We start from the raw sequence: 21,607 nt of genomic DNA on the forward strand, positions 1-21,607 counted from the left end.
GCCACATCTTTGTATTTTTTTATCAAATCCCCATAAAACACATTGAAGTTTGTTGTAATTTTACAAAATGTTCAGAAAAATAATAAAGTTCAAGGTATCTACTGACCTTTTTAAGGCACTGTAGAGGCTCCTCACAGTTAGTTACCTGTTGGCAGTTGGGCGGCCTGTATTTACTTGCATCAGTCTGCATTCTGCTTTGGGTTTTTGTGCTTTTCTTCACATGTGGGATGTTCACAGTTGGACTCATACCCTCGACTCAGAGAAGAGACGGAGAGAATTGTCACCACTCACATCCGAGAGAGAGACAACAAAACCAAAGAAAAGGTTTGTGTTTTCTTTAGCAGCACTGAGAGTTGTAGCATCTGGGAATAACACAGATTCACTTTAATTTGCAGATTCATCTAATGTGTCACTTTGGCCCTCAGGTGCTGCTGCTGATTGACATCGAGCTCTCCTACATCAACACCAACCATGAGGACTTCATTGGATTTGCAAAGTAAGCTCTGGGTTGGTGCTTTGCTGCCAGTTAGGTTTTTCCCTCATCTATTAAGTAAAAAAAAAAACAATTTTAATTACAATAAGGGCTAAAAGATGTAAAAGTTAAAATAATGTTAGGATTACTCTTTCTCATCCACGCATGTGCTTGTTGAATCCTAATATTACCTACCTGTTAGGTGTTAAGGCTAATGTTTTGAATGTTCAAGTACCAAGGTTTGGTTTTTGAGGAATTTACAATAAGGCTAAATTAGTTTTAAAAGACAACTACTGGAATGATGGTTGTTATATGTCCAAACAACTAGTCCATAATGCAAAGTAGAAGGAAAAATAAAACTATTTTGATAAAAATATGTTTCAAAAGTAAATTTTTGAACAAGAAATCAGCAACATTTAGTTGTAGTTATATCTAGACCGGGCAAAAAACCAGACTAGCAATGTTGTGATTGATGTTACATCTGGAATTAGCGGCTCAACTAGCTGCAAAGAACAGAGCAGCTATTTACCAACCTCTTCATGTTTCATCACCAGCAGTAGAAATACCAACGTGTGTAAGTCTGTGATGGTGCAATGTATCAGAATATATAAAGACTGCAGACGGAACATAATGCAAGTTAGTGAGAGGATTTAAAATACGCAGATAAAATAGAACAAACGTGCAATAATTGTAATTTGGTACTGAGCAGCAAATTTTGTAAATTTTAAATACTATTGATTGCATATAATGTGATCCTTATCTTATTTTGTTCTTATATCTTTTTTTATATTGTTTATATGGGAAGGGTGTAATTTTACTATGTGGGTTGTAATTTTACAAATTTTACTTATTTTATTCTGTGTGATATAATGCTATATTTTATTTTTCTTTCTTCTGCAAACGGTTCCACTGCAAGAAAATAATTTCCCGCAAGATATTAATAAAGTAATTCTGATTCAAACATTGGTTGAGATAAAGTTTGAATCAAAGATAGCCTCAGCTTCAGTGTAATCTAGGCCTGTAATGTCTATAGACATAAATAAACAGGATAAGTAATGATTTTGTGACTTGAGGTTACACTGCACATGCAGTACTTGAGTTATAAATCTTAAAAATGCACAAAAATAAAGTATGTTAAGTAAAGTATGTTAAGATCAGGGGACTATTGTTATAAATAACTATTCATACTTTCAGTTACTTAGAGTACAAACACCAAATTGCAATAAATGAAAAAGATCAAGTTAGTTAAATAGTTTGAGTGTAGAATAACACCAAATATTGTGAGGTGGTTTAGAAAAAAATGATCATGCTGTTGATGCACTAGGAAGGCAAGGCAGGTTTATTTGTATAGCACAATTCAATGCAACAATTATTCAATAAAAGCAAGTAAAGATTAAAAAAAAAATGCTAAAAGCAGGTAGTAAAGCAATTAATCAGGTAATGATGTTAAACTCTAGTGATGTTTGCTTTACTGTGTATATGTTTAGATGTTTTTTGTGGAGTCTTTAGACTTGTGTGTGAAAATAATGTGAATCCAGTAAATGTCTCTTTGTTTTTAAACTATTGAATGTCTCTCCTGCAGTGCCCAGCAGAGGACGGCTGCTAACACCACCAAGAAGAGAGCTATGCCTAACCAGGTGAACAGACTCACTGTGTTTGCTGCCTTCCCATCATTACAGTTCATTACTTCTGCTCTTATTGTTGATATCTCAATACTGTTATCTGGGCCCCCATTGGTTCTTCCTTCCTTTCTTCCCCCTTTTTAACCACTAATGGTAAGGTTCTTGTAAGCACCTTGCCCTACGGTTCCTCTTTAGGTAGGTGGGGGAGTCACTGTTTACACGGGCCGTGAATGACGATAAATGTTGTTTTTTTTTGCTGTGACACAGAGAAGAGGGAAGTGAGAATCTGACAGATTTATGAGAACTCACAAGTTAGATTTTAGTGTCAACAAGTGACATCACAGCTTCTCCGTGATGCTATTTTGGGTTTACTGTTTTAAGGATGTGGATGTGTTTCTATTTTTAGAAGATTAACGAAATAGGAGGGGATACGGGCGAGCTAGGAAAAATTCTTGCTGATTTACAAGCAGCAGGACATGGGATTTCCCGGTAAAGCAACATTTGATGAAATTCTGACCAATCATGAAGTGGGAGAAATTTTCCTCTGATCCGTACAAAAAAAAAAAAAGCTAAAAATAAACAATTTTTTTTATTTTACAGTTTAAATTCCTGTGGTTAATGTTTTATTGAAGAAGCATATAGACATTTTCCAACTCTGGAACCCAACTATACCAGAACAGCTACCGCACTGGAAAAACACTGGAAACTTCTTAAATTAAGTGTATTTATCCTTAATTTGAGTAGGTACTTGAGATAGTTTGCCAATGGAATGAGCATTTTTACTCTTAAAATAAGATAATTAGATCAAATGCATTTGAAATAAGACAATTCAATTGTGTTTTCTTATTTTAAGTGTACATTTTCTTGTTCCATTGGCAAAATGTCTCTTTTACCTCCTGAATCCAAGAAAAAATTACTTATTTAGATTTCGATTTTATCCAGTGTGGCAAACTGATAAACGGCCTGCAAATGAAATATAATCCATCCTTTTGTTTCCAATTCGATGCATACTCTTCAAGTAACTCATATATTAAATTGGAAACAACAGCTAATAGAAAGCATACAAATTGAAAATATAACATAGGAGTAGCAGACCCAGAGCATCCATTCTTTCAAAGGTATGTTTAAATTGTATGAAATAAATGAAGCTGTACAGATTCGGCTCCTGTTGTAGTTTATTCATAATTTCCTTGTTTTTTCACCTCTCTGAGGCACAGATCTGTCGCAATATTTGGCAAGATTGCAGAGATTCTCTCGGGATACAGAGAAATGGGGAGCTGAAGCAGCCAATACAGTCTCTTTTTTCCCTGTTCTTTTAACCCCGATGGTTAGGGTAACACAGCTTTATTAAATCAACAGAACCATGTCTTTAGCCTGCAACAGTTTTACAGTCCTTGTTTGTGGAAATCAGCTGATTATTGAAAATGTTCTGAGTAAATATGAGCACACAGCTTGAAGGCTAAGTATTTGAGATCCTGAAAGAATAACTCTTGATTAGATCTGGATATCTGTAGGAATAATTGTTCTGGATTTTAATTATCAAGCTTGACGTATTGCTGCCACAGATATAAAATTATGTAAAAATATATATATATATAAAATGAGGATAATCCACTTGCACAGAAACATCTCTACTGCTCTGTGAAGACTCAAGCAGAAGTTTTTAATGTTTTCAGTACTTTGTTCCATCCTCCATATTATGTTATCTCAGATCCTTCCTCCCAGCAGCTGTAAGACTATATAACCACCACTGTTCCCAACAACGTCAATAAGTTGTTACATTCCTGCTGATTTTGCAGTTTCCTCATTAGTCAGTTAAATAACATGCTGTTGTCATTTTGCACATGTCTGATGTTTCTGCTATTTTTTAAATATCCATTACTGTAAAAATGTCCATAGCTGTATATTGGTTATTTATTCTCCAGATTCACAGTTTTATATTGTTAAAACACTTTACAGTACAGTGTTTTATTGTTTATCTTTTATTTTTATACATTTTTCTAAGGTCCATATTTGTGTGACCATTTTCTCTTTTATCTTGTTGCTGTTGTAAACACCAAAATGTCCCCATTGTGGGACATTAAAAGGATTTTGTATTCTATTCTAATTATGGCCTACTTGGTTTTGAAGAAAATGATCGTTCCTTAATTTAGATACCGTCACTGGAAATATGGCTTAAATGATGTGCTTTTTTATTTTAATGATAATAGCTCTTCACTTCCTAAATAAAAAGTTTATATTGAAGGCTTCCAGCATTCTGCGTCGTCTCTAAGGATGTATGTTAAACTGTGAAGTGGTTCTGTGGACTCTTCAGGTGATCCGCAGAGGCTGGCTCACCATCAACATCAGCATCATGAAGGGCGGCTCCAAAGACTACTGGTTTGTCCTGACCGCCGAGTCTCTCTCCTGGTATAAAGATGAGGAGGTAGACCTGCATAAACAAAAGGAAATCATGGCATAACTACGTGCTTTTCCCCCTATATTTCCAGGTATGCATTGATTTATTTTACCATTTGATGTTTCTTTAGGAAAAAGAGAAGAAGTTCATGCTGCCTCTCGACAATCTGAAACTCAGAGACCTGGAAAAAGGCTTCATGTCCAGCAAGCACGTCTTTGCTATTTTTAACACAGAACAAAGGTGCCGACACCTTGATCCACTAACGCATCCTTGTTTTTTGACTCCTTGCAATCTTGCTCTTGTTAACTTTAACTGTTCAATTCCTTCACAGGAACGTATATAAAGACCTGCGTCAGATCGAGCTGGCCTGTGACACTCAGGAGGACGTGGATAGCTGGAAGGCCTCCTTCCTCAGGGCTGGTGTTTACCCAGAGAAGGACCAGGTGCAGCAGACTGTAGATCAGCCCCATTAATCTTTTAGACACTATTTAATTAAAATATGAAAATAATTCCTCAAGATGTGTCTTTTAATAGGGAGAAAACTGATATTTAATTATAGATAAGAGCCTTTTCCTGGTATGAAACACTTCATGTCTGATTCTGGTGTCCTACAGCAACAGAACGAGGACGCTATGAGTTCTTCGGACACGGTGTCCATGGATCCACAGCTGGAGCGCCAGGTAGAGACCATCCGTAACCTGGTGGACTCCTACATCAGCATCGTCAACAAATCCATCAGGGATCTCATGCCCAAGACCATCATGCACCTCATGATCAACAACGTACGTCTTCTTTTAAAGCAGAAACCACTACAAAGTTGGATGTTTCTGCCTAAATAGAATACGCTGGGTTCTAATTGCAATGTGAAAAAGATTAAGTATAATTTAGTAAATAATTTATCACAACGTAGACATTTTTCTTCCCTTCATTTTTTAGACGAAGGACTTCATCCACTCTGAGCTGCTGGCCTATCTGTACTCATGTGGAGACCAGGGCAGTTTGATGGAGGAGTCTGCTGAGCAGGCCCAGAGGAGGGATGAGATGCTGAGGATGTATCACGCTCTGAAAGAGGCGCTGGTCATCATCGGAGACATCAGCACCACCACCATCTCTACGCCAATGCCTCCGCCTGTAGACGACACTTGGATCGCCAAAGAACCGAGGTGAAAAATATTAGTTAAACAAATGTTTGTTAATATGACAGAACACATTTTGTTTTTTTTCCTGTGATGGGGTCTTAAAATACTTTATAGTCAGTGCTACGACTAACCATTAAGCGATTATTGAGAATAGACAAACCAGAATAAAAACATTTAAATTAAACAGGTATTCATGAACATTTGTCTCTGTTCAAGGCTGTTTTTTTATCCATCTGGTTGAAGTAGATAAGATACAGTTGTTTTTTAAATGTTTGTTAAACTATTGTTAATATTGATATAAGATAGGTCTGATTAAATATTCAAAAGTTTGTTCAATGTTTTATATATTCTTATCAGTTTATCAGTTTTTTTATCATTAATCGGAAAATTTATTGTGTTATTATTATTGTTTGGAGGACAATTAAACTATAGAAAACAATAGAAAAGCACTTTTTTATAACCTATAATGCCCACTAGGAGTCCCCAAAGAGCTGTCAGACATGAACCTAGCTTAAAAAAAACATTTAAAGGTCTGTCTGTCTTTACACAGAGACTACATTTCTTAAAGAAAATAAAGTTATGGTTTCCACTATCATCCTGTAAAGGGAAATTTGAGACATACAGGTTGAGAGGGAATTAGCTTTGCAATATTTGTTACGGTATATTTCCAGATTTGTGTTTATTAAAAGGTTTTATATACCATATAAAGTCTATTAATGCCTTTCTACTATATCAGATTGTCTAAAATGAACACAAATGTTAAAAATGTTAATCATTAGCGTTTGGCTCTTTGTTCCAGTCCACCGGCGTCCCGACCGCTCACATCGACCACAGTGCCCCCTAACCGCCCCCCAGCAGTGAGGGGATCCACTCCCGGTCCACCGCCTCTCAATCCTTCACCAGCGTTCGGGGCACCGCCGGTGCCCTCTCGACCGGGCCCCCAGGGGCCATACGATACCAATTCATCAGTGCCTCTCATTCCTTCAAGGCCTGCCCGTGTGCCTCCAGCTCTGCCCCCAGGAGTTCCCAGGTAGAACCTCAAACACAGATACTCGCACACCTGTTGAACCCACAGCCTAATGTGGGGCAGTGGTTTGGTTCTAGGTTAGTGTGGAATTAATCTCACATCCTGCTGAGTTATTGGGCAGTTAGAGGGTTGCTTGATTAACAGACCTTCCTCTAAAGACTTTATTTTTTATGACAGTTTCCTCATTATTTAGAGATAAAGTCCTTTAAAGCAGTTTTAGTTGTGCTCAAATGTGGATCTCACCTTCCAAAAGTATTAATTTAGCTCACCCTGCAGCCTTTTACTCAGTGCTTGGATCTTCAGGGAAAATTTGTTTACTCAGTTTACAGCTGATTTATAACAGAGTTAAAAAACCCAAAATCATTTTCTCATTTACCAGGAAAATAATATTATTTCAAACTGTTGTTTTTCATTTTAACCAAACCAGAAAAAAGGCATTAGAAGTTCTGTCACCAGATTTAGAATTGCTGAGAAAAGACACAATATCCAAAGTGGAGGAAGTTTTACTTTGTGGTGAAATGAGAGGGCTGCCAACCAAGAAGAGCCTTCTGCTACGAACCTGACACCTTAATATACCTTAATATAGGCCAAAATTCATCGGAATAAAAAATCCATTAGAATAAAACAGACGTCTTCTGGTTTTATGGTTAATAGTGATTAGGATTGAGCTTTTTGGTAACAGCGTCCTAAAGTATGTTTTGAAGAATGCAAGTGAGCCTTTCAGAGCTAAGAACACTGTAACAGCTGTTAAGCATGGTGGTGGTAGCATCATGATGTGGGGCTGTTTTCTGCTAGTGCTTAGCACATCAACTGATGAAGATGGAGGACTACCTTCACCTCCTCATTCTTTAACTTCCTGTCAACTGAGCAGATGATAGAAACCTAGGACTCTGTTAAATGAATCATCAGTAGAATGATTCCAAACAGTTAAAAAAACTGCTTCTATGGAACCTGAAACAGGGTGACAATAGACTGGAAGGATCTCATTTAAAACCTGTGGAATAAAGGCTGATTTATACTTCGAAACCAGGTTCTCTGGGGAGATGTTGCAGTGAACAAAAAGACGTCCCCGCCTCCTCCGCAGACACTCTGCTGCACCTCTCCCAAATTGTGACTGCAGACAGTGCTGCAGACAGGAGGCCGGCTTGTTTTGTTTTTATGACCAAAATTGCAGAAAACAACTCTTGAAGTTGGACCAGCTAGAAGATCAAGGTGCGCGAGAACACTAGACCCTTTTTCCATCTGGATCCCCGCTCTTTTTCACCCTCCTGTCCCTCCGTTGTTGGACTTAAACTCGCCCCCACTTCCTTATCGCCTCAGCCGTATCTAGACCCACAGTGTACACCGCAGACCACGCTTCAATATTGAGCATAAATCAAAAATGTCTGCATCAAGCTCACTGCAACACACTGCTGCAGGAGTATAACCAGCCCTTAAGTCAGTTCCACACCAGAAAACCAACCAACTTTAATCCACTTAAATCAGAGATTTTTATTTACAAGCTTCTTGGTGATTTTTAAAATGTAGTTGTTTTTTAAAGGTTGCTACCAAATGTTGTTGAGGGGATACTTTTATATTAAAGCATTTATTGATTCACGCTGTGTATCATATTTAGTCTTTTTTAAATAATTGTAGTTGCAAGTTGTAAGATTAATGCACACAAGGATTTTTATTAAAGACTGGCTCTCTGTTCAGATGTTATTTTATGTACATTTTCTTTATAAAAGTTCAGAGAAAATATCCTGCCTGGATTCAGAGAAAAGCAGATCAGGAGGTAGAAACGTTTCCCTAAATATTAATAACCATTCAGATAAGAATCCCTTCCGATCTGCATCTAGATTAGTATTACTTTGGTCCCTTGTGTCCAATCTTTTATTTGCAAACTTCATAAAAGGAGATTTGATCCTGCTGAACAATCTTTTGATAAACAGCAGATCTCATTCAGAGCACTGCTTAGTTAAAGACATAGGCGTCTGCAGATGTGCAGGAATGTGAGCTCTTTTCTGCTACAGGAGCGTTAATCCAGTCTTGGAATTAGAAATATTATGTTTTCGACTTCCTGTCTGCACCTACGGGGAGGCAAACAGTGGCCCTGTTACTATGGTAACAAGCACAGGAAACCCAGGATTGCAGCCTGCATGATAAGCAGCATTCATCACAACGCAAAGTATCTCTAATTCTGTGTAGCTGGCTGAGGGTTGTGCTGTTTGCTGTTTTTGAGGGATTTTCTGTGGCTTTTGGGAGACATTGCTGCATGACTTTATGAAAAAAATCTTTTCCTTGCATGTTTTCTACTCATCTTTACCTCTTTTCCTCTATTTTCTCCTGCAGCAGAAGACCCCCGGCTGCACCCAACAGACCCACTATCATTCGTCCATCAGAGCCTTCCCTGCTCGACTAGACTATTATTTTTTGGGTTGCTTGTCTTCATTATCTGATCTCTCAGAAGCTCTCTACTCTTTTCTATCACTTACTAAAAAAATTTCCTCTGTAATTACAGGCATTGCATTTTTTAGGCCTTTTTTTGTAGAAAAAATGATTTTTCTTCTTTAACAATGACATGAAGTAATGAAAAAAAAAAAGATTCTTAAGCAACCTAGAAAAAATACATGTTAAAGCAGCACTTGATGTACAACGTTGGTTATACTCTGCAAAGGGAAGGTTTACATTTTTTGTGAGCTGTACACTTTCTAATGCTGATTTTTTTTTTACACACTAAGCACTTCAATAGACATTTATACCATTTAGTTTAATAATTTTCTCCAATGTGTTTCAATTATCCTGAGCGTTTGTTTGCTGAGCATTTGTTTTTTTTACAACCATACACTCCTGTTAAAGTAATTTTTTACTCCATCTGTGGAGCAAGAAAGCCTTAGTCAGAGAAGTAAAAGGGAAGTGCCGACTTTGTAATACTAATAACTACACAGATGTTGATGTAAGAACGTTGTATCCACAAAGCTTACCGTCAATGGAAAAGGTGTCGCAACATCTTTCAGATTTCATACAGTCACTTGTCACAAATAAAATCTATAGAGTGAAAATTCTGCTGGCTTGGTGCTTCTGGCTTCTTTTCACATATTCCCTTTTTTTTTTTTTTTTCTTTCTTTATGCACAGCCCATAATAACATTTAGATTTGGATACTACTAACCAGCAGCTGGTTAGTAGTAGCTGAGGTCACTCTGGCTGATCCTCCTTTAAACTCCTAGACCTCAGCTGGTAAACAAGTGTTTTTTTGCTCTGCTCCTCAGGCTGTTTGGTATTTTTGCATATATCCTTATGATTTACCTTCTAATTTGGTAGTTTATTTTAAACTTTGATTAAGACAGAAGGAAAAATTGTGGATGCAACGGTTCATCTAACTAATCTGAATGTTTGGGACAGACCAACTTCAGAAGGGCAGAGTTTAACAGATTGCTCTCATGTACCGCACTCAGGATGGTGGTACAATCCTCTAAGCATCATTGGTACAATGATTTTTTTTTTACAGCTGAAATTGAGTGCATAAGATGAACATGTTTGGATGAATGTGAAGATACATAAAAAAACAACAACCTTATCAAGCACTTCAGCACTTAAAATGGAAACGGGTTGTAAGAATGTTCATTTGTTTGGATGTTTCTTAGAGTTATTATAACAAAGCATCAGGAGCGTTATGGGTTTTTCAATTAATTTGTGTTTTTTTTATGTTTTCAGCTATTTCATTTATTTTTATTTAATTTTTTGTATTTAGAGACTCAGTGAAGTTATCTATTTGTTGCAATGTGGTCTCCAGGAGAAAAAAAAATGGAGTGACTTAGTAAGTGTCCCAAGGCTACAAGTTAAAAGCAATATGAGGAAAAACTCAAAATCCTTAGAGTGACTTCTGTCTCCAGGAACATTAAAACCTTGGGATCACTACACGTCCAGTTGCAAACCTGTTTTATTAAACTGCGGTCTCTGCATTCGTCAAAGCCTCAATCATTTATGGTAGAAATCTAGAGCAATATTTTAAGATTTTTGGATCCACTGAACTGAACTAAGTTAAATAAAATCACGTTTCCAGAACTGCTCATATCTGTGGAGAACCTGTGAAAATATATTCCCCCCATTTCAATTAGACTATCATGAGCAGTTTGTACACAGCCTTATATTATTAGGCTAGATAACTCATGTTAACCTGTTGCCTGTTGTTGCAAATATACAAGAAACATGTATTACCGACTAAGCCAAGATACCATGTGCATTCTCAGTAGCAGTTTTTACACATTTACTTCCATATTATAAGTCTGTTTCCTTTACAGCTGTTTCCTCACGGTGTATTTTATCATTGGCCATTATAGATGTCACAAATTTGTAATATACCTATATTTCTATTTATTTTTTAAATAAATAAATATAAATATATATATATATATATATATATATATATATATATATATATATATAATTTGAGCATGGAGGGGTTAATCCTGGTTATCTAAAGAACCTGTATCTTTAGCTGGTTGATGTTTCTTGGTTGATGTTTGTCTATTCTGAATGTGATTTCCTCTTCATTCAATATATACTTTATTGATCACAAAGGGATTCTAACTGTAGTAACTCTTTGGGTTTCCTATTTTTTCCCATTGGCACACATTACCTTAAAGTGTTTTGGTTTGTTCAGTGAAATCCTCACTTCATGGTTTATGTTGTAATGGAATGATAATTAGTTTTTTAAATCTGCCAATCGTTAATGAATAATTTCAGCTTTTACTATAGAACTTTAATCACATTGGAGCATTTTGGCGATTATCCCATCTGACTGGTAGTTTTCAGGGTTTGTTTTCCATCTAAAGGCTTTTGGATTCTTTTCTTCACTTACATTATTTTTCACTTTAATCAGAGTACGATCTTCTTTGATGTCTGAAACAGTTTTGAACCAACCTGCATGTGCATCACCCAGTGCCTTTAACCTCCAAAAAGCTCCAACAGATAAAAATCTGGTTTATTAAATTGATCTGCTATGATTTTAAACAGAACCCTAACCAGAGGGTTAGAGAAGCACACAGCATTAATGTTTGCTTTACTACAGGATCAGAAACTAACTAGAAGCATTTCTGTCCATGGCCCTCTCACACAGGCGACCCCCTCACGTTCCTTCTCGTCCAAACCATACATGAAGAACCCTCCTCTGCAGCCACCATGGATCAGCAGCCGGACTCTGCTAGAAGCTATTGAAAGTTTATTACAAAGTATTGTTTGGTTAAATAACAATCTATTAAACAGAATGGCAAAATAAAGATGATTTCCGAATGATGGATTTAGAAATGCTGCTTTAGCTCTGTATCTATTGGAAGGATCATTCCTGTTTCTAAATGGTATATATAATCTGAGTTAATCTGTCTTTGTCTCAATTGAATAAATGCTGCTCAGACACTTTGCTGCTTTGGCTCTTTATATCAATCAGGTGAGTATATCACTGAGTGGGGCTGCAGCCTGCATGCTTTATATGTCCTGCTTAGAAACTCAATAGTAAAGAGGCATGCTCTTGTAGAACATGAGAGAAAGGTGGGTCCCTTAGGACCAGGGCGAACAAGAAGGTTCTAAAAGATGAAAACCGATTCATTACTGAATTACTGTGTTGGCCATGTCAAGGACTAAGACATAGACTAAGGCGTACATGGGTCTTGTGCACTAATCGCTGCACGCTCTACATATTCAATGTTAATGTTTTCTCATTTCATCCCGACAAAGAAACTTGACTTTTAGAAAGAAAATTCCCTTATTCATGAGGAAGTGCAACTGTTCTACACAAGCAGCCCAACTACATAACACCATCTAACAATCTTAAGTTATTGCGGCATGAATTGAACCCACCTTTAGGGATCCATTCTGTTCCATCAGTGTCCTGTCAGTATTAACGGCCTCTGATGTGGAAAAGCGGGTGAAATACAGGCACATCTGAAGTAATTTCAGAAATGCTTTAGTAAATCTAAACTTAGATGTTGTTCTTATATCAAATGGGTTTTGTCCCGTTCTTTCACATGTCAGCCTCAGCGGTCTGACTTTTGAAATGAAGTCTGTAACGTTCTGAATAAAAACTGTATGATTCTGGGCTTTCTCTCTTTATATCTTTTGAAATTCATCTGTTAATTTTCATTGGATTATTATTTTCATGATAATCAGTAGTGATGAGAAGCACCATGTATCAGCCTGGAAATGGAGGATATCTCAGTGTCTTCTAAGGGAGGTAACAGCCATTTTTACTCTAGAGCTTAACGGCATAACCACTGCTATTCTTTCCTTACTTTCTGTGTTATGAGAGCTACTCTACGACTCATCCATTCAAAGTAGTGGCAGAGGAAAAATAAAAATTAAAACCTGATCTAGTTTCACATCTAGAGGCCCAGTCTAAAACCCTCATCTTAGATGGTCTGAATGTTCTAAAACAAAAAAATGAAAAATGTTTTCTAAATTTCTCATTACCATAAGGTTAATTTTCCATGTCTCCCTTCAAACAAACCTTCATTCAGCAAAAAGAAATCACACATCTATGTACTCAGTGTAAAACAATGCATTTATTGTCACAAATCTCTAAGTAAAAGCTTATTTGTTACATTTTAAACATGGAAGGAAACGTAGAGTCAATATTTGGCTACATTTTTTAAATTGGCATTTTTTTATTATATGTAAGAAAAAACAGGATGGAAGCTTAAAAGACAAACGGCATAATTACACTAATTAGACGTGTAACATGAAAGATTGGACAGGTGAACATTATTGGCAGTCAGTTTGTGAAATCTTCCCTCATTCACTAAAAGATGAAAAAAAAAAAAGACAGTTCTTTTGGCACATAAAAAATAATGAGTACCCTTTTAAAAAAAACTCCTGAATTATCTCTGAGAACAACTACAATATTAATGCAACTACAGCGTCAGGGTCATTGCACATCGTTTGCCCCTGAACCAGCAACCAGGGTGTACCTTCTACCTTTACTGACAGTTATGACACCTTTACAGAAAATCCCAAAACCTTCACCCAGTTTCAGAGACTGATTTTACACTTTGAAAAGCATTTCCTTACCCGTTTGTGGCCAGGCGTGACATTAAAGGCACTACATGAAATGACTTAACTTACTTCCGCTTTGTCATACCTCTTTACCCTCTGGTTATGCTTTGTGATTTAATGAAATATCATTATTGCTCACAGTCTATTCACTTCCTAATCCATCGGCGGTCGATCTTTCCTCTACGTGCAGACCCTCCGCTTATCATCAAACAATTTGCGAACAGTGTAGACCTGTGGAAAAAATACAAATAAGCACAGAAATCAATTGTAATACAGGCTATTTGAAGTATTTAGCCTATGATTGCTGTTATAAATGCAGTAACTGGTTTTATGAACAGAAATCAAGGTGTTAAAGAATAGTAGTTTGACTTACTGATTAGCCTAAAGCCAGTTAATTGTTATAATTCCTTAACCCTTAGTTTCCCCCCATTCAAATTTAAAGCAATAAAACATCTTCGGCTCGTACCTTTGTATCATCCACCAGTTTCTTACTTTCAAATTTTAGATCTGTTTTTGAAATGTTTGCTGATTTATTGTTTAAAGGGAACGCAGTTTTTTTTTTTTTTTACATTGAGCCCTTGATTTTACGTTATTACATCATGTTCTACTCACCCATACATGTTTTGTGTCATTTGGAGCTGTTCTGAAGATATTCCGTTAGGTTATATCCTAGTAACGTCTTCCTATGGGCAACGAGTGGAAGGCACAAACTTAACTGTTCATAATTTATTCTTTATGGTACGCCAGCATTCATAACATGTAGGCGAATCACTTTCCCCATACATACGCGGTTATATTTTTTATATTTATATATTTTTTTAAACAAAGCGGAGTGTGTATGACATCATCCGCGCGCCGGACCGGAATTGTGACAGGCAGCCCAGGCAAAAAGGCGGCTACGCTCTACCCCTTATATTCATTCACCTAGCTAATCTGAATCGTTCTATTCCATTTCGAGAGCGAGATCATCTGTGGTAGTAGCACTAGACATCTTCCAGGCATGTGAGTAAAACTAGCAGCAGTTCAGCGGGGCTGACGGCATGTGCGCGGATGACGTCATTCACACTCCGCTTTGTTTTAAAAAAAATATTAAAAAATATAAACGCGGATGTCTGGGGGTCAACTTTAAAGCTAAGCTTAAACTTTCTTCTATGATAAAAGCTTATAGTTAGAGGGGCTCAGGTTATCCTTAGCTATTTCTATAGTTATGCTGCTATAGGCTTAGACTGCTGGATGACATAGGGACCCCCTTTCATCATTGTAACTCGATTCTCATATTGTCCAGTATTTGTAAGTTCAACTATTAGCTTTACGTTCTCTCTGTTTATTATTGACGTCATCTGGTTCCTGTTTGGCTATGACACTACCGTGGAAGGAAATATCAACTGGGCTGCTGCCATAAACAGCTTGGATTATAGATGATGGCCTTTTTTCATTACTTAGTCCTGTTTCTCTTAAAGACATGGGTTTGGGCTCAGCTTTTACTTTTACTAACTATGTGCTACCTTTCATCCCCTTCACATGGAAACGGGCTCAGAGCCCCTCTGTCTACCTGTTTCTTTCCTAGACAGACCCACCTATGGAGCTTGTTTACAATTATCTTTTTAATATAGAATTTGCTTATTGATAAGTTATTTTAGGTTCCTTTTGAATGTCTTCCTCTGTCTCCTTGAACACCCAGTCAGCCTCGGCAGAAGGTCGCTCACACAGCCTGAGAGTGCTGGAGGTTTCTCTTGTTAAGAGGGAGTTTTTCCTCTCCACTGTCACCATATGCATGCTTGGTGGGAGGAGTTGTGAGATTACTGTAGGGCACAACTAAAGGCAAGCAAATATCTGTTGCCACATGCTCATCTAAGAGGAGTGGATCCTGCAAAGTCAATGATTCAAACTTTGAACCAATCTGACTGTTTGATCTGATTGAAACGTCTCGATAAAGTACCTTGAGATGACGTGTTGTGAATTGGTGCTACATACATAAACTGAATTGACACTGAATTAAACTTCCAAGTTAATTGGAGACTTTTCATCCCCTTCAGGTTAGTATTCAATGGATGCAGTTTTAGCTGCAATTACAGCAGTAGTCTGGGTAGGTCCATTTAGATAAGGCAATGGCACTTATTTTATTATTCCTTCTTAGATAGCTGCAGTTTTCCCAGATTACTGGAGTATCTTGGGTGAGCAGCTCCTTTCATGTTAAGTAAGAATGATCAACCTGATGTTGGACCTCTCAGATACATGTTTTTTTTACTGCAAACCCTTCACACCAATCTGGACCTCTGCAGAATTGTGTCTGTCCATTTTGCAGGAAGGTGCTTCTTTGAGAGTCACCCCAAAGTTCACAGTTAGTTATGAATGTCTTGTTTTTCTTTGGCACTGAAACATATTTGCTTATAAGTTATTGTCAGAAATGTTATATTACATTGACCAGGAACAAACGGAAAGAGGCTGAATTTGCCTGCTTTTTTTTTATCTTACAGTTGAATAGAGTGAACTGAAGGTATGTTACCTGGGTTAAGGCCACACAAAGCATCACCAGCACACTGGCACATGACCAGAACGAGACCCTCCAGAGATTATCCTCCAGAAGGTTCCGGTCCCGCGCCTCGAATGCTCGTAAAACCATCTGCATCTGCCGGCTGCGCTCCAAACGTTTGTGCAAAGAGTCCATGGACTCCTGAGGGGACACCAAGCAGAGTCACTCAAATTAATGGAAGAAGCACTATGGGAGGAGGGGAATCTCTCCTCCAGGGTTTGAGCTTTTAAGTATCCATTTACTAGCTGATGCTCTCTAAATCTGCACACTCCCATATCCTCCCCCAGCCGTCTCTGTAGATTTTAGAAGATTTAAAATCTGTCAGCTTGTTTTGATTTCCAGAGACACACCAGCTGGCTCCTGCAGCCATCCCTGACATGCTTCGGTTGTAGAACAGATGTTTCCAGTACCTTTAAGGGTTAAATCGAGTTGTGAGTCTGATGACATTTCTAGACTTATTTGACCTAAAACAACAGATGTTCACAGATTAAATATTATAGAGAGCCCAATTAACCCAGTGACACAGAATGGGGTTTCCCCATAGGAACTACATATTTCATGCATTTCCAAGTATTTGAATGCTCTCTCTAAACATAGATACTCTGCAGAAATCGCTTAGTCATATTTTTCAACCGGATGAGCACCAATAACCGTTTCTGAAGTACTAAGAGTGCCTTTGAGATCATGATTTATTTCCTACGGCTCTTTTGAGAAGCTTTTCCAATAATCAGGAATCACGTTTAATGAGTTAACTTCAGCTGGGTTCCATCCAACCGCATTTTGAAGGTCACAGGGAAATATTTTCCTAAATGTCAGCAGGTCTCGCGTTAATACCAAAACCCACTGTGTGTTAGTCCATCTTTCAAAATTTCCCACTTCCCCAGTTTTCTGAGGCTCACGGGCTGAATTAGTTCCTTTTCATAACAGAAGAGCACTTCATTAGGCATGTATTATTTCCATATTTAAATAAAATAAAGTGACATTTAGGAACCCTCCCCTTTGTGAGCAACTAGTATGAGAGAGGCCTGCTAATGAGATGGTCCTAATCTTTAGATTCATGTCTGGTTTGTGCATTTCCAGCACAAATCTATACCAAAAAGACCAGTAAATATATGAGAACATTTGTGCAAAAAGAAGGAAGACATAAAAACAACAATGTTGCAGGACAATGGAGACCCTCAAAAAGGCCACAATCTAGCTAATCTATAAAACAATGCATGTTTTCATACAAGCAATAACCGGGATAGTATGGACGGATGGACTATGTGACAAAATGATAATTATATATAAAAAATTCTATAACCTTTAGATAAGGACATAAAAAAAAGATAAAACATAAAAAACAACGTTTTAGGCAAAGAATGCTTACTGTATAAAATGACGTCCATAGGAGATTAAAACACCCCACAGGAGCCTTTAAAGGTTAATTTGGTCCTGGTATTATAATGTGAAAAAGCAGGACGACTGAGAAAAACAGGCTGAGCAACACATCCTTCAACCTGCTTTTACGCACCAGCCTTGAATGTGAGAATATCTACGTGCTGCAATCAATCACCAGATACATTGCATCTAACAAGATAACTTCTAAGTAAACTACATCTATATTATTGTTATTTTTTTCTCTAAAGCGCATATTCAAATACATTGTTTTTAGTTTAAAAGCACTTCACTGGCTACAAACAAAATCTAAATTACTCATTGCTATGTCATTTTTTTCTACTTGTTCTATTGTATATTTGTCCATAAACCGACTCATCTAGAGTTGAACCTTCGACCTATTTTGCTGCTGAAAGTACTGATATTTTACAAAACTAATTCTATTGGCGTTGTAGGTGTTTGTGCTTACTCAGCTACATTGGGAGGAAAAAGTCCCTGATGAGGTCGGCCACAGCATGATCCGTTTAACCGCTAGCATCTTATTAATTCACTGTGGTTCATTGGAGGAAAAATATCTCTCCTTTGTCTTTCTGGTATTAACTCTGCTTATGACACTAAGACTCCTTAAAAGTCCTCACTAAACTTAACATTCTTGTTAAACTTTGGGACCTCCCTTAGGTACTTTGTGAATAGCTTTCATCTTACCAGGAGAATAAAGTAAGCTAATCAGAAATCTTTTCTTAGAATGATGTTGAGTCCTTGTGAATACAGCGCTGCTATTTTAACATGGATGTGTGCTTTGCGATTGGTACACCTTTTTTTTGTTTCCATCTAACCTTGATGTCCTCCAGCTTGTACTCGAGCAGGCTGCCATCAGGCTCCTCCAAACCCGGGAACTCGTCATCCCCTCCCACATCCCCTCCTTGTCCTTCGATGATGATCTCAAAGAAAACCATCTTCTCAGAGAAGCGGCTAAAGCTGTTGTCGAAGCAGATCTCGTAGTCTCCCTCCTCCATGGGCTCCACCCTGGAAAAACAGAGATGTAAGCCAACAGGTAGAAAACAGACGGTAGGGTTGGAGATGTGAAAATGGGTGAAAAGTGCTTTACACGTGGACTCCATCGGATCGGCGAGACTCCATTATCAGCTGGACTCCTTTAGGGGAGAGGATGGTGAAGTCTACATCCATACCTGCACCTGCTATCACCTAGGAACACAGACAAACACTTTAAGTAAATGAGCTTTACATCTGACTCATAAAGCAGAATGTAATAAACGAGCTCTACTTTCAGACTGTAGGAAAAAAGTAAACAGGAATCCAAAGCCACACCCTTAGCGCCTGAGGCGTGCTCAATAAGCCGTTAGACTGCTGCTGTTTAAACATGAGTTTATGTTAAGAAGGCAAACAAGACGCTTCAGGCTGCGTGTCATCTATGATCCAGAAACTCTTTCCACTTTGCACCCCTTAGCTGACACTTTCTTTTCCACATTATGAACCTACTCTTAAAGATTTGATCTCCACACAGGGTTGAAATTCCTAATGATTTAGGGAGGCTGAAAATCAGAAAAGGTTGGAATATTAGCAGCACCAATGTTTCTTTTCAGCAACTTTTTGTTATCTTGTCTTTCCCTGAAAGCCACATGCAAGCTTCCACATATTTTAGAAAATTCTTTAGATAATCTTAATAGTTTGGCTGCTATTTATAACATGGCTTGATGAACAGGCCTCTTCCCATGTTCTCCACAATCCCTCTTTAGAATCTCTGGGAATATCTTGAGTCCTTCAGTGCGAATCAGGATGATAAGAAAGCAATAATAAAGGCAATTATACAGCTACAAGGAATAAAGTATAAATTTTTCTTATAAAGAAAAATATGTACTCTTTATGGAGATCACTGTTCCTCTACATGGTTCAATTAGTCACATTCTTAAAATTGTATCAAATAGTTTATTCATAAGATTTGGGGTTCTTCTCACTAATGATTCAAAGTGTGTTGATGTCCATGTCAATGGAATCACGTAAATTAGTGGGTAAGCCAGACCCATGCTGATTTCTGATCAGCATACCGATCAGAGCCGAGACGCTTTTAGCACGGGTCGTTTGACCCCGGTAAACACGCGTCAGTGAGCCACTAAAAGTCAACAGTTCTCCGGGTTTAAACTGGCTTTTCTGGCCAGAGGGGAACAGGTACTACACAGCTGTTCCTTGGTAATTCACCAAAACATGCCCTCCCTTTGGTTACAATTTTTCTTACATATTTTCAATACAAAAAATATAACTTACTGTTCAGAAATAGTCACAGATAATAAAATAGGAATTTTAGACTATTTAAATTGTTAAATAAAACAGTATGCTGTGGGTAAGAAAAGGAGAATAAGGGGAAAATCATTCAGTTATCAGGCTGCTTTCTAATTGGAACCAACTTTATGGTTTCAAATCCAATAAGTTAAGGACTCTTTTTACTATTTACCAATTTTCCTTAAACCTGCAATCAACTTTTTGTTAAAAAGTTTTTAGTTTTAATTCTGAATCATTATGGCATTAATTTGTCAGTTTGTCTCCATCTTAAATAGAAAGTACTCCATCCTCAGCACCCTTCAATTTAATGGTGTCTCTTTCAGGGTTGAGGCTATTACAGAGCTACTGCTACCATCAGCCATGTGTTCCCTTTCCCCCGCCATAGAAAGTACTCCTTGCTAATATTTTTTTCTGTATTTTATTTCTTTGCCCTGATGTTAACTCAGAAGGAGGGGCATGCTGTAAAGAAATTGACCCAAAGTAATTGGCTGGGTAACGATTTGCCAAGCAGTTACCATTCCTAAATTATCCACTGAATTTGACCATATGGCAACATTATTTGGACTCTATTTAACCTGGTCTTCATTTGACTATTTGCCTTGATTGGACTTAACTAAATAGTGTGAAGTAAATCAGTTTATAGACACTTTCAAGTTTCCATCTCTGGAGAGAAAACCATGAAGTCACGACTGAGCCTTTTTGTGGTACAACTTCCCATTTTGTGATGTAGTTAAAAAATCAAATCACTGATGTTTCAAATGTTTTGAATAACACCTCTCAATTCTGACAGCAGTAAAGCTAAGACACTTAAACATATATACATATATGTAAAAAAAAAAAAAAAACATTTCTCAAAGCAAAAAAAGAGGAAAAAAAATTAGAATAGCTTTTAATATTTCCCATTTAAAAAATTGTAATAATTATTTTTGTCATTATACTTTTTCAGCATTTTATTTTTTTCTGCCAATGATAGATGTTTTTTTAAAGCACTTGGGTAGGCAAAAATATTTATTTCTTATGCAAATGAAAACTGTGCATATATTTCACAGCAAAATGGACAATGATAGCTTTTTGATTTCCTGAGTAACAAGTTATTTTGTCTTTTCATGTATTAATTGCCATCGACTGATTCCTGCTTTATAGTGTTAATTTAAGAAACAAATAGTCCCCCAATGAAGGAAACTGCATCACATTTACTGTATTTTGTGGAAGTAAAAATCAGAATTAGACAAAAATAAGATGTAGCAGGTAATATCTATAAGATCCCGGTTTAATTCAACTAGTGGGTATAAGTGGGAGATCCTTATAGGTGCACGTGTAGCTGTTTGTGAGGACAATGATTACTGCTTTCACTGACCAAGCATTTACCTGATATTCGACCTCCATCGTACCGTTCTTTAATGCTGTCTGATAGAAACACTCGGATCTTCCGGCTGGAAGAAGAAACGTAAACTCACTGTCTTGGCTCTGGCCAAAACTCTGCACGGAGCCCGCGCAGCACAGGAAGGCTACCGCCAGGCTGAGCAATCCTCCTCTGCCGCTCATTCTTACCCGGAGAACCTCCATAGCGGTAAACATTTGTTCAAACACTGGGCTATCTGACTACTGCCATCTTCCTTGCATCCGTCTTCCGCAGCACAACTTTGCGATGATCTGATTGGACAGGTTTGCAGGGAGGACGTCATTGCTAACGACCAATCACAGGGAGGAGAGT

The 21,607-nt window shown here is 37.5% G+C and overlaps 2 protein-coding genes across 6 annotated transcripts in view; one reads left to right on the forward strand and one right to left on the reverse strand.

Annotated features, from left to right (window-relative positions):
* Positions 1–12,042, forward strand: part of LOC107101485 (dynamin-2-like) — a 26,860-nt gene extending 14,818 nt beyond the window's left edge. Inside the window, exons 11-20 of one of the 5 annotated variants that reach the window (XM_015400425.1) lie at positions 238–324; positions 426–496; positions 2,055–2,109; positions 4,409–4,519; positions 4,623–4,732; positions 4,824–4,935; positions 5,107–5,274; positions 5,429–5,655; positions 6,431–6,661; positions 8,993–9,845. In XM_015400425.1, coding sequence (XP_015255911.1) covers positions 238–324; positions 426–496; positions 2,055–2,109; positions 4,409–4,519; positions 4,623–4,732; positions 4,824–4,935; positions 5,107–5,274; positions 5,429–5,655; positions 6,431–6,661; positions 8,993–9,059 — 1,239 coding nt within the window. In that variant the 3' untranslated portion in view covers positions 9,060–9,845. Of the gene's footprint in view, positions 1–237; positions 325–425; positions 497–2,054; positions 2,110–4,408; positions 4,520–4,622; positions 4,733–4,823; positions 4,936–5,106; positions 5,275–5,428; positions 5,656–6,430; positions 6,662–8,989; positions 9,846–11,757 lie in introns of those variants that run through there. The other 4 variants (XM_015400423.1, XM_015400424.1, XM_015400426.1 and 1 more) reach the window with 4 other exon arrangements.
* Positions 12,043–13,183: 1,141 nt separating this feature from the next.
* LOC107101477 (transmembrane emp24 domain-containing protein 1-like) lies at positions 13,184–21,523 on the reverse strand. The gene is made up of 5 exons (XM_015400415.1): positions 21,262–21,523; positions 18,704–18,801; positions 18,432–18,621; positions 16,192–16,359; positions 13,184–13,916 (listed from the first exon to the last, which is right to left on the reverse strand). Exons 1-5 carry the CDS (start codon positions 21,469–21,471, stop codon positions 13,866–13,868), a joined length of 717 nt encoding a protein of 238 aa, XP_015255901.1. The 5' UTR covers positions 21,472–21,523; the 3' UTR covers positions 13,184–13,865.
* Between the last annotated feature and the right edge of the window lie 84 nt (positions 21,524–21,607).

This window comes from Cyprinodon variegatus, unplaced genomic scaffold (genome assembly GCF_000732505.1).
Source record: "Cyprinodon variegatus isolate N-32 unplaced genomic scaffold, C_variegatus-1.0 Scaffold1102, whole genome shotgun sequence".
NCBI classification, from domain to species: Eukaryota; Metazoa; Chordata; class Actinopteri; order Cyprinodontiformes; family Cyprinodontidae; genus Cyprinodon; species Cyprinodon variegatus.